Source organism: Hoplias malabaricus, chromosome 13, assembly GCF_029633855.1.
Source record: "Hoplias malabaricus isolate fHopMal1 chromosome 13, fHopMal1.hap1, whole genome shotgun sequence".
Lineage (NCBI taxonomy): Eukaryota > Metazoa > Chordata > Actinopteri > Characiformes > Erythrinidae > Hoplias > Hoplias malabaricus.
In genome coordinates this window covers 21,179,865-21,198,964 of record NC_089812.1, presented here as the reverse complement: position 1 = coordinate 21,198,964, position 19,100 = coordinate 21,179,865, and the positions used below count along the sequence as shown (strand labels likewise).

The following is a 19,100-nucleotide window of genomic DNA, read 5'->3' as shown; positions in this document are numbered from 1 at the left end:
CATAGATATCCTGTTGTTATCAGAGGTATTAGCTTGTCAGGGCCCCCATCCCTCAACTGAAGCCCACTCACCACATCCCAGCTGAACGCTTCATGTAAAAAAAATATAGATATATAGAAACAGAACAAAAACAAATCCCTTTTCAACAGAAGCTCTTGAGGTGGACATGCTCTCCAAACTAAAAAAATGAGAGAGCGTTTTTAAACCCTTTCTGCTTTTGCGCAGTAAATCAGTAGCGCAAAATCTGCAGAAATGTTAGAAGGTCAAAGCATCTGGACTGAGGCCAACGCCACCACCACCACCACCACCAGGTCAGCAACAGTCGATGTGTTCATCATCAGTCCCCCACTGCATCGGCAGGTGGCTGAGCAGAATCACAGACCGAACTGGGTTCTGTCCGGAAAAGCTGAGGTGTAAACCAGTCTGGACTCAGCTGTCCTTTACCTAATGTAATAAACAATGACAACTAAATATTAGTAGGTCATATTAGCCATTCGTTATGTCCTCAGCGTTAGAGGCCACCACCGATCTGACTCCAAGCTGTTAAGTTATCCTTTGAAGTCACCATGATATCACAATCGTAGTCGACAACATCACACTATAACTCCATTATGCTTATGTAGTCATTGCGATGTCACAATCATGTAGTCTAGAACATCACACTGACATAATTCAGACGTCCCTATGGAGTCACTGTGATATCACAATCCCAGAGACGTCACACTGATAATTCAATTATCATTATGATGTCACAATCATGTAGCCAATGACATCACAGTGCAATAACTCAGTAGTCTAATAAGAATAACCCAGTTACCCTTATGAACTCACAATGATGTCACAATCACATGACCACATTACAATTACTCATTCATTATAAAGTCACAATCACATGGCCAGTGACATTACACATTAATATAATTCAATTTCGTATTATGAAGTGACCACAATGACATCATAATATGACAACTCAGATAACTTGATGAACTCAGTGATGTCACAATCACACAGTCAATGGCATCTTTAAATGATAACCGTTGTCTTATGAAGCCACCGTGATGATGACACACTGTTAAATCAGCTACCCTTCTGGAGCCATAGTGATGTCACAATCATGGTGACTATGACATCAAACTAATTCATTTATCCTGATGGAGTCATAGTGATGTCACAATCATGGAGTCTATGACATCACACTCTAGTAACTCAATTATCTTTAAGGAGTCCTAGTGATGTCACAATCATGAGTTTAAAGAGTTTAAATTAACGTCACTGGAGGTTTGAAATGAAAACGTCTTCTCCATCTGAAGGTCTCTCTTCTATTCCATGAGTCAAAACATGTTCAAGTCCACAGCTTCACTGAGAATACCTCTGCTTTATACATTAACGGGTATAAAAACGTGTTTCAGTGTTTACTGTTCGCATCGTATGCATATACAATTTACATACCTACAGCTATTTACATTATTTATAAGTAACAACTTTCGTTATTGGTGTCCACTTTTGACCCAAAGCCCTTTTTTTGTAAAAAAAATCAACAGTGCAGTTTGAAGTTTGATATGGTATTGCCTCTGATTCCTTCCCTTCCTTACAGACACGCCTTTCTGAAGCTCTATCTCTGCAACTACACAAAAAACTCTGGACTGGACTGACCCACAAAAAATGTATCAGTGGCTACAATGCACATGCGTCGGGCCAGTTTTCCGCATACATTTAATACTGTGGGGGTGAGTACAGTTCAAGCTATCAACATGCACTAGTTGGTTATAGTGATTTGTACTGGTTTTTATACCGTTAAAGGGATGGAGAGCTCTGGAAGAAATGGTGTAGAAGCAAGTGGAGAAAAGGCGGGGAGTGTGAGGCTTCTGTATAAAGTCCCTCAGCTTTTCAGGACGGGGAACTCTTTCCTGCACCTGATGCCCTGAATACTTCATTTGGCAAGTAGTATGTAAAGGAGACTTGGAGTGTGTTGTGCCTCTTACAGATGGGCAACACTGTCTAACTAGCATGCACTTCTTGCGTCTGTTTTTGTCTTTTTTTTACAAACCGTTCTCCTACACAGACTCGGCCACACAAGGATACGAAGGCTTCACTACAGGTCAGACTACTAATACAAGTAGCAGTTGATCTCTTCTTTTAACATGCATCCATATTCATAAAATATATTACATATATCTTAAATAATGTAAAACAGCATGGTAAACAGAGTGCATCACACGCAGTATAAATAAACAATGTCCGTGCAAAGTAAACAAAGGTGTGCCAACAGTGTGAAACAGGGTGTGATTATAAACGATATGCTGACACAGTGGCTCTGAATATGTCATGGCTGATTCATCTATCTCTAAAACCCTAATCAGGAACGTTGGAAGGGCTTCAGTCATCCTCAGTCATGCTCTGCTAATAACTGACCAGTGCTTAAGTCCGACAGTGCAGTAGAGACATGCACAATGCAGTCCGTGTGGAATAGTTCTCTTAGTCTATCGTCTATCGTACAGTCTGCACCAAGAGCTGATCTATAGCCCCGGACAAGAACGCAATCTACCTATCAATGACTGCGAATGAAGGGGTTGGCTGTTCTAGCGAGGAAAACACTAGTCCTTTTTCGGCAGCTCAAACAAGAGCCCTAATCAAACCTGAGGCGACAGTAATTCATCTCTCTGGACATCGGCTCTCTGACCGCTGCAAAATATTTGAGAGGAGGGACATCAGAATACTGCTGATGATGACTTTGGCAAATAATTAAGCTCAGAGTAAGTGCTAATCTCTCAGTTTCGCAGGTTGATGGGAATTCTCAGCAGAAACAGTTCAGCCATTGGGCAAACTGCAGAAAATCATTAGAAGATATAATTTGCCTTGTGTTGTACGTACCGTTACACGTTTAATTGGGGTTAAAGGCTCTGAAGGAAAGTAATTCAGAGCCGAACTGAAATCCAATCTAGCGACGTAGAGATTAAAATAAGGCAATCTCCTGATTGCTGAGGGCTGTCCATGAGAAGAATGAAAAGCTGGCAAATAAACATGTCAATAAAATCACCAGCAGCCAGGAAATATCAGTCTGCGGTCTCTGCGACCGCTGTGAGCCTGTAAACCTAAACCCTTCTGTCATCCGGCGAAAACAGCAGCAACTAAGGAGGAGTGAGCGTTTCCCTCCGGCCCGCAGGAAAAAAGTAGTACGTAGTGACGCATGAGCGGAGGAGAGAGTGAGGAGTGTGATGACAGAGCGATGATGGAGGAAGAGGGAGTTGAACGGGTAATGCAGACTCATTTACAGATACCTTTAGGTTGTAACTCAAGTATTTCCCAGTGGACCTTGCTGTGACAGTGTGTGTTAGTAGTGCATTGTTTGTCCATGTGTGTGTGTGTGTGTGTGAGGAACATCAGCGCAGGGCATGCATTAACAGTGATGGTCTGCGATGGAAAGATGTGTGGAGGTCTAAAGTCCTGGCTTCATAACAAGCTACGTGGAAGCCATGCTTTCAAACCGCTGGGAGCGATGTGTGGCTGTGTGATGTAGATTTATGTAGTGTAATGCAAACTAATTCTGCTTTGAGAGCCAAGTGTTTGGCGGCTCAGTTGCACCTTACATTGTTACATACATTAAGACACATCATCAGTGTTTTTACAATTAATGCTCGGGACGCTGGTGTAAAAATGAGACACGTTGGACCTCCTGCCGCTGAGATGCTGAGAGAAGTAATGCATTGAATTTACTTGATTCATATGTGAACGTCATTTGTGCATGGATCAATCATTGCCAAAGACATTGCAAGTATAAGACAATGGTACATGATGATCATGACTGTGAAGAAGTCAGAGAGCACCTTTCAGTTATAAAACTTCCAGTCAAAGGGGCCTCTTAGGAACCATCAGGAGAAATTACAATAGATATAAGATAACCCAACTACAAAAGGAGCACAGCAAAAGAAATTAACTGTAAGAACAGGACTTTCCAAATAATATTAAAAGGTACGGACGAAATAGGGCTCAAAACAACCATGCAAGACCAGCCAGGCCATTAAACTGAGTGTAGATTGACCTGTACCATTGTTTCAGACCAGAAAAAGAACAGGTTTTCATGTCCAGTTTTCCTAAAAGAGAACTCAAAGTTAATTCATATTCTGCAGTCATTCATGTTGTGATGGGGTCCGGAGCCTACCCGGAATCATTGGGCGCAAGGCAGGAACACACCCTGGAGGGGGCGCCAGTCCCTCACAGGGCGACATGCACTCACACATTCACTCACACTCACAAAAGTCCCTCCGTGTGGAGTGGTTCCGAAGCATGCGTACATAAGTGAGAAATAGCACCGCATTTGGTGCAGTTCCTAACCGTGAATGAGTGACTGTTAGTGAGTGAGTGGGCTTCACATCTGCAAATATAATGGAGAAACTGCTGGTGGTTCTCAGAACAATGGGCTCACCGCCCCAGAGTCCAGAGTGTGGTCGGGATTCAGTGAGAAGCAGCAAATGGGAGCACAACTGAGCTTTGGAGGCGTAGAAAAACATCCCTGCAGATTTGGACAGGAGATTAAATCAAGGCTGGGGTTTAACTTCTGCCAAGTACTGTACAGTAGTGCACATTAGAACCAAGAAAATTCAATGCATAACCTTCAGTAGCATATTATTGTATATATTCACGTGTGTGTGTGTGTGTGTGTGTGTGTGTGTGTGTGTGTGCTTGTGCGTTCCTACAGCTTCTGTAGTCATCGACTGACACTTAAGTCTTTGTATGAAGTCAACAGTGGACTACATTTCCATGCACAGACACTGGTAGGTAAACGCAGATATGTACATTCTTGCATTTGAGAGCACGAACAAGCACGATTGTGTGTGTTTGTGTGTGTGTGTGTAAGGCGGCATGTCGCACTTCAGATTTTTCTGCGCTCACCTTCAACATTTAAATAACAACCCTCCCTCCCCTACATCCCACAGAGTCCCCTAAAATCCCCTAAAACCCTCCCCACAGTGGAGGTCCTGAAACCCTGTTACCCGCTGCCAGTCCAGGGGCCCGGGGGGGGGGGTCAGTCTGTGGGACAGTGGTAAGTGTTGATCCACAGCAGATCGTCCAGCACACCCCAGTGCAAGTAGAGGATGGAGCCCACCACTAACACGTGCATGATCTGGTGGCTGTTGCACCAGTAGTCGAAGAGGCCCGGTCTGAACCTCTCGGGGATGCGGGTGATATTGATGATTCCGCCCACCACTGCCAGGGCGTCCATGGTGAGGAAGTGGCGCAGGGAGGTGGGGCTCCCCCCTCCCACACCCACCCAGCGCAGCAGGAAGAAGGAGAAGCGGAAGAGCGCCTGCCAGGCGAAGGAGCGCAGCCGCCGGACTCGGCTTCGGGCTGTGATGGCGCAGTAGATGGCGTAGCTGGACAAGAGGATGTACATCAGCAGCGCCACGGTGCGCGTGAAGGGGTAACACAGCAGCGTGCTGTAGAGGATGGGCAGAGCACCTGAGGGAGAAAAATAATTCATGAGTTACGCAAACAATACACAGTTCATACAAGTCCCAGAGTGTTCATTTTACCTTCTAATGAATCAGGGTACAGAATAAAGGATAAAGGGTAGTGCTGCAGGCAATGTCTCTGTCACAGTTCCAGGGTCCTGGAGGTTGTGGGTTGGTGTCCCATGTCTGTGAGGAGTGTGGTATGTTCTCCCCGTGTCTGCGTGGGTTTCCTCCAGGTGCTCCGGTTTCCTCCCACGCTCCGTAGGTGTATGTGTGAGTGAATGTGTGAGTGTGTGTTCCCGCCCTGCGCCCAGTGATTCCAACAGTTTGTGTGTTTAATAGAGATGAATCACAGTTTCTTGCCCATATTTTACCCTAAAGTACAGATTTCCTTGTTTTTAAACTTAATCACAGACATAAGAGCTTCATCAGAATGGATTTACTATATTATTGCAACTAATACACGCTGAAATACTGATGGACATGAGCTACTGTGGTTTACTCCTACATACAGTTACGCTACAAAGATGTTAAGAGACAGTGAGTTACTGTGCTCTGTGTGGCTTTAATGAACTTTTAATCCTCCAAAACTGTGGTATAAAATGAACTGAAGAGAACGTATTTTGGATGCTGTTAGCTGCATTTGGTCCAGTTAACCAGTGCACTGCTATTTTCTGATAGAATATAAACAAAATATCATTAACACTTATTTAATATTTAAACAGCAGTTAAATCAGCAGTATGAATCAATTGAGTTTATACTAATTTTACAAAGTACTGTTGTGTTGTTTTGGTCTCATACCTATATACCAAGTCCTCACTGCTGTCACTTATCTCACAAAACCTAGCCAAAACAATACATTCTCTCCATGGATGAAAGTTATTTCTTTACGTTTAATGTATAATACTGCACATTTGCACTTTACATAATTTCACTTATCTTCATAAGGAAATAAGTTTCCAGGGCTTGACTCTTAACTGTGATATAGATTGAGTTTATTCACTACCCTGGACTGAGCCATTTTCTCTATGCGGCTTTACGTTGAGCAAAATCCATATGATGCCTCTTTGCTGCTGTTTATCAGTAAGGGCACTCGGACACTGTGGAGAGGAATGTGCTGGGATCAGGGAAGACAAATCAATTTGTGCTGAAGGCTGCTAAACCCACTCTCACAGTGTCGTCAGCATCGGCCTCAGCCTCCACAGCCACTCAGAGTGTGACCCAACAGCACAAAAATATCCAGATGTGCAAGAGAGGTGGAGAAAACTATGAATCAGCACCAGGAGAACAAGAAAAACTGGGGGAAAGTGGAGTGCAGTAGACACATAGAGAAGGAAATAGAAGAGGAGATGGAAAAAGAAAACCAGAGTGGAGCTCTTCTGATGAGGAAATGTTGTTCAGTATTGGCTGATAGAAACACAGTAATATACACCATAACTGGTTTGATTTTTTTTTATGTAGTGTGGTTAAATAATGATTTAATACTTCATTCATTATCTGTAACCACTTATCCAGTTCAGGGTCGCTGTGGGTCCAGAGCCTACCTGAAACCATTGGGCGCAAGGCAGGAATACACCCTGGAGGGCGCGCTAGTCCTTCACAGGGCAACACAGACACTCACACACCTACGGACACTTCTGAGTCGCCAATCCACCTACCAACGTGTGTTTTTGGACTGTGGGAGGAAACCGGAGCACCCGGAGGAAACCCACTCGGACACGGGGAGAACACACCAACTCCTCACAGACAGTAACCCGGAGCGGGAATCGAACCCACAACCTCCAGGTCCCTGGAGCTGTGTGACTGTGACACTACCTGCTGCGCCACCGTGCCGCTGATTTAATACTTCTTCAATAATATAAATATCGACATGCAGTGAACGGACTTAGAGAATACACCATGATTAGCTATGACACAGCTGCTGGCCATTGGTGGTCACTGTAAGGAAAGGGAGAACAGCATGGCACCATTAGTATGATGTTCTTATATAAGACGAAGCAGAAGAAGAAGAAGAAGACGAAGAATATGAGACTGCTGTTATCTCTGAAACCCCGAATGTTAACTGTCAGCGTGGAGAAGTTGATCTTACCCAGAGTGTTGATCATACAGATGCCGCACATGTCTAAGGTGAGCAGGGTTTTGTAGACAGGTTCTCCGCCCTCGTGGTTCATAAACAGGTGATAGACCACTGAGCCCAGCTGTGGAGATAAACAGGCCAGGAAATGCACCACGCCCAGCCATGTCACACTGATCTGAGACCAGGGGATGTTCAGAGGGAGCAGCACCAGGAAACAGAGCAGAGGGATTCCTGCCAATACAAAAACATACCGTAAACATGAGGATGGACAGAGGGTGAAAAAAAGGATGAAAAGCTCTTTTTGTGATGAAATCTTGAGTTTGATAATATTGCTGTTTAAATAGAAAATTTTGTGACTGTGACAAAATTGCTGTATCTCCAAAATGTTAATTTTGCAGAAGAAAAACCTTTTTAACTTCATGTTATAAATCCATTCATTCATTCATTCTTTCATTCATTCATCTTCTATAAGCAATTCACTCTGATCATGGTCAGAGAGGGTAGAGAGCTCATAAAACATGTCAAGGGAGGGCACAAGGCAGGAAGGTAACCTGGACACAGAACTAATACATTACAGAACATCTCACAATCACCCAGTCACTCACACTTGTGAACAATTTCACACAGTCACCCTGTCACACTGACAGCTTGACACACTCACTCTGAGTAAAAAGATTTAATTCCAGTCATGTTTTGATGGTTTCTATTGGTTCATTTAGGGCTGGAAAATACGAGCAAACTATATATCACGATATATTTCCTCATTTCAGTCGACACAATATAATAATTCCGATATCAATGTGAACAATATTAACACCACAGAAAAACGGCCAAGAAAAAACAAGAAACATGACATCACCATCAAACATAAACCTCTCGGCTTTGACAATATTCATATTTTTAAACTACCTTTAAAACTGAGTGCTGAACTGATGACAGCGCCCTCTAATGACCGTCAGTCAGTGACAGACGCTGTAAATAATGTGTACTGACATATTGAAGATGTGTTTAAAATGTGACTGTAAGAACCCTGGGGTGATTTTACATCTGGTATTTATGTGCAGTGTGTATCATTACACTCTTAAAAGAGTGTAAACATGTGTTCCAATTGTTTCCTTTGGTGAAACGCTCACTTCCCTTCTGGTTATTATTTGGTATTTTAGCTCCTGGGCTCAGAGAGCAGAAGTATTTGTACACTGTGTTTGCACACGCCCTGCCCTGAGCTTTATGACTTCCCTAGAGCTGAATAACCGTGATGTACACGTGAACTTAAGGAAGTGCCTGAGGCAGCCGAGTACAGTGTATTTTCGCACTTTGGCTGTACTGAGAGCACCGGAGTTATTAAAGGTTCAAATGGTTCATTTTAATATCTGCTCCTTAAAAATAAACACACTTTCTCACATTCAACCCTATGCCTCATCATTATCAGTCAATAAATTCTCCATCTAGCCTTCTCTCTCTATGCTCCCTCCATGCGCTAGCTCCTAATGTCAGACAATTTCTCCTGTCCAGGTAAAAGCACCCCAGCCGTCTAACAGGTTTATTTTGAGGCAGTTATCTTCCCTGGCTCAGCACTAGAGAAGCCCACAGCTGGGCTGCTATAGATAGACCACAAGCTCTCTACTCTATGGTCGAGTGTGTGCGTCAGCATGGCCCCTACACTCCAACAGGGTGCACACACCAGGCATGAGTGTGTCTACGAGTAGAAACAAATATAATAGTAAACTGTAAGGAAGTATGGAGACGGTGTTCACTTCATTAGGTTTTAATGTTGTGTTAACTTTAAAATAAACCATGACATCGAAGCACAAAAGTGAGTCACAGATAAAATTAGGCCACTACTCAGATTCTCTTTTAAACTCAGCAGTGGTTACAATGAAAACATACTCTGCCCTTTTTCACAGGTCAACGCAGTTCATAGTGATTGTGACGATGGTGAATTGCAGACTGGAAAACGAAGCAAAAAGCAGTTATGATAAAGGTGTCAGGTTTGGAGGTGACGAGAAAGCGGAAGCATGTGCTGAGGTGGATTTAATGTTTAATAAACCAAATTATCAGTTAAGAAGGTCATAATCTTGGACAGTTCTCACAATTGAGCTCAGCCCCACAAATTGACAGAGAGTCTAATACTTTCAGTGCACAAATCTGGCCTCACTTTCAGGATTCTGCCAGCTGCCGTCTGAATGGTTCTCTGTACTTACGCTCTTACTGGTCCGACGTGAATCATAAAGACGGCCTACTTCTACACGTCATGCCAGAATAACAGACTTGTGATTGGTCAGTTTGCCAGTCAGATTTCTTTATCTGCAGCAGTAGGCGGTTCTTAGCCATATTCAGTGGCGAAAGGCACTCCCTAGAGAGTCTGCCAACGTGAGACTAGGTCAGACCTGACTGGGGTGGGAGCAGAAAAGTGAACAAAGGAAGGTCCTGTGTTCTGGAGTAGTTCATGTTTCTGTTCTATTTCTCCAATTAGTGGCTAAAGTTTATCCAGTTCTCTGTTTACTTGCTCCGCTGAGTCCAGTTAGCAAACCACCTCTGGCTCCAGGAGCCATTTAGCACCGACCTGCTGAGTACATTTGATACTTGGGTCAGACCCAGGTCGGATCATGTCGGAGTTTGTTCTGAATCAGATTGAGACCACCTCCCCTCGTGGGTGTCTGTACGGATGTTTTGTCTGCATCTGAGTGTGATTAATTACACACCCGGGGTGAAAACAAGCCTGAGTTTAATTTAACCGGACTAAAAATGCAGGTGTGAAAACACCCCAAGACTCCAAAGATTAAAGGCGTAACTCTGTAATCAAAAAACACTTTTTATAAAATACAGAAGATGTTTCCTCACCATTTGCTGCTCTCCCGTCGAAACCAGTCTAATGTGTTTACGAAACTTACTGCCTCTGTCTGGTACACTGGTCTCGCTCTCTTTCTGCTCACGGCAGTATTTTTAGACAATGAAGAGACACCAAATATAAAGAAGCATGAACCGAAATGAGGATGTTGCTGTATTCCTGCTCCATAGGGTGGAAACACTGTTTGCTGTTTTGGATCACTTAAAGTGGAAGTGTCTCCAAAATCAGGAGACAGTTAACTTCATTAGCGACAGTGCTACAAAATTAAACAGCTCGAGTTACACATGAGTTTCTGTGGGAATTCAAACAGTGAATAAACACTTACAGACAACAGTTATTATTTTCCTCAAACACACAGCTCCACCTTAAAAGACATGGAGCTTAGAGCTTTTTCTGCACAGTCGTAAACATTCCCTTTAAGAACCTATAGACAACAGGGTGCACTCGTGAGTCACAAGGCTGCCCTACAGCTCACAGGCTAAGGGAGACAGAAACACAGAAACTAACCATAAACATGGACAGATCCCGAAAAAATGCCAGATTTAAAGATTAGAAACAGCAAAAACAAAGTGTTTTACTTACATAGTTAAAACATAATAGAAATGTTAATAGACACTGATGTCCCAAACAGTCAGAAACTAAAACACAACATGATCTGAGGTACGTGTGTTATGACTATAATATGGGCACTGATAAGATATGAGCGTCCTTTCTGAACTTTCCTTTTCTGAGCTCCTATTCAAGATAAGACTCTTTGAAATCCAGAGCCCAAACATGTCTTAGCTTCCTTACTTCATTTAGGCAGAGAGATTCTTTCCAGCAACTATCTCTTTAATACCACCAGGTAGACACTTGTGTACTGCGACTCTGGTAAGGATCAAATATCACATAAAAATCAATACAAGAAACAAAGTGCCCTATTTTCAGGAGAAGTGCTATAGCACAAAAGCCCATTTCAGCACCTCCAGAGCCAGCGGTCAAGACCAGGCCTGTCAGGAAGAATGTAACAACATGACAGCTTTTTCTCATCACGTCAAAACCCAAGTCTTTTCCTCGTTTTAATTCAGCAGGTCACTAAGGACAACAGGCAGGTGGAAACATTCACTAGGGAAAGGGGAACAAACACAGAGCACCAGGCCACAACAATGTATAGCTCTGTCTGCAACTTCTCCAGGCAAATCTGCTTCTTAAGAGCGTGCTTAACCAAGCCTATGCAAAATGACTGTCCCTATTAGTGCGTGCACACACACACACACACACACACACACATAAGCTTTGTGGATGAATACGAAGCCCTGCATTACTGAACCCTACAAGCACCTGTGCAGTTTGTGATTTATGATGAGGATTGCACTTGATGTGTCCTTCAGGGTTTTCTTACACATAAACTGTACGGTGTGTGTGTGTGTGAGAGAGAGAGAATTCAGAATTCAATTCTTTAGTGTCACGACTATGGAGCTATGTATTATTATAATAACAGTACAGAATAACACAATGTGCTGTTTAAAAGAGTTCAAATATTCAGACTATCACACATCGAGAGGTGGACTCTGCTCAATTCTGGGTTCACATTTTGGTTTATAACAAGTTTGAATGGAGAAAAATGATCAAAATCACAATTTTAAAAGTCTCCGGGGGGTCAACTGCATTGACCCGGCATTTAAATCACTCCTCAAAACTCACCTTTTCAGTTTTGTGCTTTTAATAGATGAGCTAATGTTCATTTTCAAAGTTTAGCTGTTATGTTTTGTCAGTTTATTGTTTGAAGTAGTGTTGTATTGTGTTGTATTTTTCTTCTCTTATTTCACTTGTATTTTATACGTTTTAATGCTTTTATGCACTTTGGTTTCCCTGATATTTTATGTGTATAAAACGACTTTGAGTATCTCAATAAGTACTATATTGATTCAATGTTTTATTATTTTTTTTATTATAATTATAAAGAGATGTTTGTGTTTTAAACAGTGCTGTTTAACTGCTTCCCCACATCTTAACCCCTTTGAGCAGATGCAGTTTTTGGCTCATTATAGAGTGGGTAATATTACTCCACTTTAACACTAGATGTCTAAAATAAAATTCTGTCTGAATGTGACTGATAAAAAAATCCAAATTAGTGTGAACTCTTCTCGGATAAACTTTAACACATCATGGTGTCAGGATGCCAAGATGATTTTTAAATTCTCTTCAAACTTCAGTTTTTGATTATTACATCCTGACTCTTCTACATCTCACAGGACCATGTGCAATAGTATTAAGCCATGGTCACACGACTTTACTCAGTGAAGTTTCACCAGTGGATTCCCATTCATTACTAATGGAATCTCACTGTGATGCAGTCACTGGTTTTGCACCGCAGACAATGGGGTGAATACATTTCATGCTGAAACTTCATGCTGAGTTTAAAGGACTATTCATACCAAAAACGTAAGTGTTTTTTAATGTAGTTTAACCTTCACACCAAGTCAGATGAGTTTTTGTCTCAGCTCTGAAATCACAGGAAGACGCTGGATGGAGCAATGATGAATTTATTATTTTACTTCTAACATTGAACCCCCCAGTCTCCAGAACAACAGTGTTCAGCAGTGTTTCCAAAGGTCACTTGGGAAGTTTGAGGCTCCGCTCTTCTCAGTAAAAGGGATTCAATTTTTTTTAACAGCTGCAGTTTAGTTCTCAGCATGTTGATTGTTCTTTAATCTTTTGTGTTGTGCTATGAACAAGATGAGCTGTTCAGCCGCCATCTTAATGCTCATTTGTATGTGTTATAACCATGACAATGGCGCTCTGATTGGTTGGTCTGATTATAACGCATCCCAGAAACGCAGAAAATAGAATTGTACAGAGTCACAGTCCGTCAGACTCTGTGTGAAAGGCACTGTTGATATACGTGTTTGTTTTCAAAACTTAACATGCATTTTTTTCATCCGTAAAAATCTGACTTGGTGTGAAAAGGCCTTAAGTTTGGTGAAATTTGAGACACAAATTTGTGTCTGGTCGCGCTGACAGTCAGTCAGGAGGTAAGGTTGGAGGCTACATATCTTTTGCTGGTTTATGTTTAGTGAGTTAGCCGATTAATTAGCTAAAGACACCAAAATGGACTGTTTGTGTAACTGTTATTCTGGTGTGCATCAGGATGTTGCTGTATGGCTTACACCTCTATGGTTCACATCACATACACCCTGAACTTAACTGCTGATTTCAGTTTCAGTTCTGAAACTTTACATAAATACAAGATGTAGCAGTGGTGGTGTCCGATAACAATAATAATTTTTATCTTAAACTGTACTGCAAAGGTTAATACAATATTTGAAACAAAAAAAAAACTATGTATAATGAATAAATCTAAAAACATCATTCTGGCAAAACTTTCTCTCTAGGTAGTGCCTACCTTCAGTGCAATTTTAAAAGAGGAACAGAACCGATCAAGTAATTTCGTGTTTGTAGGCGTTGTTTTGGCAAGAGGCCATAATTCTAGACTTACATATAATGTAATAATGCAATAATAAGCTTATTTAACCTGAACTACCATCTGACATTGAGACACCATCATATTTTTTTGGAAATACTGAAGCGCTAAGCAGAAAAAAAGCGTTCTGCAGGAGAAGGACGACCCAGCGCATCGTTTATTTTCCAGCTTCCTGAAGCAAAGTCAGCGTGTGGGTCAAGTTAAGCTGTGTCACTCATTTAAAGCCCCCGAAATCCTGCTTGCTAGACAACAAATAAAAGGACTGCATGCTGGGAGGCTGCAGCGTAAGCTCAGTGCAGGGGTAACACAAGCTGTTCACATTCACTCCTCTGCTTCAGTGAGGGGGAAGCCCTGCTCTGACACACACCACACTCCCTTCATCGAGGTTTAGTTTTAGAGCCCAGAGAGAGATACGGAAATGTGAGGCACTTGAGCGGACTAATAACCCATTCTGCATAAAATACAATCTGGCACAAATGTGCTGAGGATTGTCCCGCAGCCCACAGTACACAAAAATGGTGAGATAAAACAGAGCAGTCGTAAAAATTAAAGCTGTCAGCTCATTTGCCACCGCGTGTGACTCTTCATGTTGCAGAAGGGCATTAGAGGACACCTACATAACCCACTGTCCTGATTCATCCTAATCACGTACCAGGGAGTGCAATATATATTTACACACAGAACAAATGCCTCAGACCCTTTTAATCCTTTCCTCTCATCTCTTAGAACAGAGGTGTTCAATTTGTGGGGCACATTAAGGAATTGTAGGGGGGCAGGGGCACAGGTGAAAATAAATATTTAAATGACTGTGTAATTAAACTACATTTATTTTCATACTCTGACATGTTCTTATATTTCTCAAGTAAATTTATTAACTGTTTTTTTCAGTAATTAAAACCACTGTGGCTTGGTGGGTAGGAAACTGGGTGTGTAACCGGAATGTTGTCGGTTCGATCCCCAGAGCTGGCGGGTCATGACTGAAGTGCCCTTGAGCAAGGCACGTGACTGGATAGGGCTGCCTACCGCGCCGGGCACTGCTCACTGTCCCCTAGTGTTCAGTAATGTGTGTAAATGTGTGTTTCACTGCACTGATTGGTTTAAAAGTGGAGAAAAAAATTGTGTGTAAGCACAGTGGCCAATAAAGTGATTCCACTTCTAAAAGTTCTCAAAAAACTTGCAGTGGTGGGCTCTGGAGAGGTGAGAATAGATAAATTAGAAGAAATTTATCACCAGTGATAATGAAAGCTTTAGGGAATAGATGTTCACAAACTGACAAACTCTGCTCTAAATACCTGAAGTAATTAACATGAATCAATAGCCTCATCTCTCACATTGTATTTAAACACGCTGCTACATCTGTATGACAATGTCCGGATAAAGATTCGTTTGCAAGTGTCGTATGCAAAACGTGTTGCCATAAACAGCTAGTTGTTTCCTTTCAGTTCAGCACTCCGTCTGAATCAAGATACGATATGAAATGTGCGATTATTTGTCATTGTACAACGTACAACAAAATGTGTCTTTCGCATTTAACCCATCTGTGGCATTTAACCCATCGGGCTGTGAACACACACCCAGAGCTGGGGGCAGCCACCCCCGGCGCCTGGGGATTGAGGAGGAGGACTGTGTTGTTCCTTTACTCCCACTGAACCCAATCCTCCTGCTGCTCATGGGAATTGAACCAATGACCTTTCAGTCTACAGCCCTCTTCTCTTCAACGCTGCACAAGTTCATTTATCCCACAGTGTCAGCCCCAGGTTTTAAAAATGCTTAAAAAAATTATTTGTCTGTAAAGGCAACCCAGTTTCCATGACTGAAAATTAAATGACTGTTGGCACTCTTTTTAAAACCCTCATTTAAAATGATGTAGGACTACCTCCATAAAACATGTCCCAGATATGACTGAAAGATTTGGATGAAATCTAATTGTGATAATTAATTTCTAATTTATATAATTTCTGACCAATACTTCGCTTGTGAATTTTTTCAATAAATGTAATATCATTTAATCGTTGGTTTCATGATCACCGCACAGTTTGGATGCCTCTGTTATAACTCTGTTATGAAAGATAAAACACCCCATTAACTCTACTATAATCTTTGGGGTCATTCAGAGTTTATAATCTGTAAATCAATGATTGGTGTCATGTGGTCTTGCTTCTTATTTAATGACTTTCCTGACTTAAAGGGAAAGGGTAAACATAACAGTGACCATATATTTTCAGTGTCCTGTGTAGAGTTACTGTCCATTCTATAAGGCCAGTGTGACCCCAGGCTGTTTCAGCTGTATAAATCATATCAGAAATATCAACACTATTTATTTTGGTTGTTGTGGACGATGCTGAGTCCTCCCTTCTGCATTGGGGTCTGCTCTCGATTGATATAAAGTGTATTCAGGGAAACATCAAAGAAAGGTAATTAATTTTCATTCTGATAATTTTCTGGAGGTGAAATGAATTAATTCATTTATTTTCTAACCACAAGGACAAACCTTAAGAGGTGTTAAACCTGTAGGCTAGAATTAAAATAGAAGCACCTGGCATTTCAAATTTGCACCCTTTCAAATTGAGATTTTGATGTTTTAAACAATTCTTCTTCCAGCTCTAGCTCTAAAATATGAATTCAAAGCACATCTGTGGTTGTAAGCAGATGACAGAAGTTTACAACCTTTTGTGACAGCGGTGAATAATGGACAACATTTCAAACATCATATCTAATATCTAAATTTCTCTTGTCAATAGTATAACTTTACACACCAAACACTGAGCCAGTGCAAATGTTTCCTTCTTGTTTACACTGATGTAAACTGTGTTTTTTCTCTGGCCTCTCTATAACACACACGAAAAACGCATTACTCAATCAGTTGAGTGAACCCAATGAAAGTGCTGCAACACTTTTCCAATGCATGGTACCTACTCTATTAGGCTCGGCTCTACTCTGCATATTTGCTTCTCCGTCATATAAATTTGGAAGCGGGTTCTTGTTTGGAAGCATGGTTCAGAGCGAGCAGAGTAGTGACTAAATCGTGGCGTGTAATCCTTGCAGAGAGCCGATGGTCCAGAGAGAGTCCTCACTCTACACCACGCAGTGCATACGTCCAGCACCAACTCTCCATCTGTAAAATCTCCAGCTGCAGCAGAGATCACTTTTGTTTTTATCCAACCCTGTGGTCTTTTGAAGAGGTTCAAACGCTCCTTGGATTGGTGGCCGACAAAAGAATCCAGTGAGAGTTGAACGCTGCAGCAACGACGGAACAAACTCTACTGATCTGTCTGAACTGATGACGGAACTATGTTCAGTCCCAAACAACAACAAGCACAAAAACAACATCAACAACAACATGCCAATACACCATGCGTAAACAGTGCTTAAAGTTACCACCGCTATTGTTGTGGTTTCCAAAGCCCGCTGTTCCTGTTAGAAACGCAGGGTGGGTGGCTGTTGTAATGGAAAACCAACCCTTAAAAGTGACCAAACAGTGTATAGAGCAAAGCCCAATCAAGGTGAGTAGCAAAGAATCCCATAAACTGTATGAAACCCCCAATCTCTAGAACGCATTTAAAGAAGGCTAGTCTTAAAGATTAAGTCTGGATTATCCCAGACACTTCTGCCTGCTGTTGTGTTAGTGCTGAGCCAGAGAACTAAGGCAAAGGTTAAATCAGCGCTGCTCACCGTGAGTGTAGATGTTGCCCAGTTCATTGTGAAGATAGAAGAGGCTTCGGATGCAGTCCTGGACAGATGATATGGGCCTGTAGCCGGTGAGGACGTATTTGTTGAACTGCAGGTGTGGAGGAGAGTTTGCCCAGTCCAGTAACCTGGGGCCATTTAGACAGGCCATAGCAGCGAGGACGGATAGGACGAGAAAGACAACGCAACAGCAACACCACAGCTGCACATGTATGTACAGGCGGAGCACGGTTACTGCTCATAAAGAGGGAATTGAACACCACAGGCATCGGGATGGGAACTCACGCCTGCCTGATGCAGCATGACTGGCCGGAGAGGTTAAAGACGAGACTCGTATTCCTTCGCCTGAGCAGGAGTTAGTCCTCCACCGTGGTTTGGCTGCTGAAATAGGGATTGGACCGTCATCCACAAGGATGAAGAAAGAAAAAGCACACAGCCTTCATAATGACAGCCTTCCATGCACAGGGCTGCAACATTTAACTCCAATCAATCAGCCAGTACATTAACCTTTGAGCCCAGTCTGGTCTTGTCACCTTGGCCAGTTCTCCGATGACATCTTCCACGCTAGTGAAGTGGGGGTCGTGTTCAGGTTTCTGGAGAAAAAGTCCCTGAAGCTGCCAAATCTCCCAAAAAGGAAGCACCAGTCGGTCAGCTTTGACTGCAGAGGGAAAGTTTGTCCATCTTACACTTGTCCTCTGTGAGTTTCAGGTGGAACTTCATGGTTTGGTGAACAGAGTCACCACAATTCATGGCTCACCTAAAAGCTAGAGACACTTTGGAAGGTCCAGCAGTGGATATGACGTAGTTACTGACAGGGCTGAATGATTGTGCTAATATTGCTTATTATTTTATATAATATTTCACATTTATGTATATTAAGTTCCAGTGCTTTTATGATTTCCATAATGAGACCAGCACATCCATGCTCTGGATGGAATCTTGAGGTTTAAATGCTACCAGTCCTGTTTTACTGTGTTGATGAATCGTCCAGCCCTGTCGGATAACCAGGTTGGCAACTTGCATTAACCAAATGTATAACACCTTCATAAATATCTAACAACCAGCAGTTGTGTAAGAGCCTTTGTTAAAATCCCAGTTCCTCATAGGAGCACACACACAGGCTCAGAGTGTGTTTTAACAGCATGCTGGTGTGGCCAAGAGACCCGTGTGTCCATTTAAAAGCATTTTAATTTTGACAGGACCCTCGCTGTGAAGAATTTGGACCCAAACTCACAGCCCTGTGCAGGCTGAAAGGTTGATAAAACTATTCCAGTGGAGAGAGCAAATACTTTTGAAGAGAAAGGAGCACATAGTTGAAAATAAATAAATAAATAAAAATAAATAAAAACAAGAAAAATAATATTTTAAAAAGCCATCACTGAAAGCCATTCAAGTCAAAGCGTTAGCTAACAGCTCTGTTTCTATCTGTGGTTGAAAAGACACTCTGCTAGTGGGAAAACAGCTCTAATCAGGCGCTGTCACCTCTACAAAGCTGAATAAAAGAGCGACTCCCACATAGAGAAGAAAAGAATGAATGTCCCAAGCAAAAAGGAGGTGAAAAACAGCTGAAAAAT

At 42.2% G+C, this 19,100-nt stretch overlaps 1 protein-coding gene across 2 annotated transcripts; it reads right to left on the bottom strand.

Annotated features, from left to right (window-relative positions):
* Positions 1-4,974: 4,974 nt before the first annotated feature.
* paqr4a (progestin and adipoQ receptor family member IVa) lies at positions 4,975-18,271 on the bottom strand. 2 transcript variants are annotated; one of them, XM_066642813.1, is made up of 4 exons: positions 18,060-18,078; positions 17,512-17,907; positions 7,541-7,759; positions 4,975-5,457 (listed from the first exon to the last, which is right to left on the bottom strand). In XM_066642813.1, exons 2-4 carry the CDS (start codon positions 17,675-17,677, stop codon positions 5,024-5,026), a joined length of 819 nt encoding a protein of 272 aa, XP_066498910.1. In that variant the 5' UTR covers positions 17,678-17,907; positions 18,060-18,078; the 3' UTR covers positions 4,975-5,023. The 2 variants fall into 2 exon arrangements, with proteins under 2 accessions (XP_066498910.1, XP_066498909.1); XM_066642812.1 differs by having other exon boundaries at positions 17,512-18,271.
* Positions 18,272-19,100: the final 829 nt, after the last annotated feature.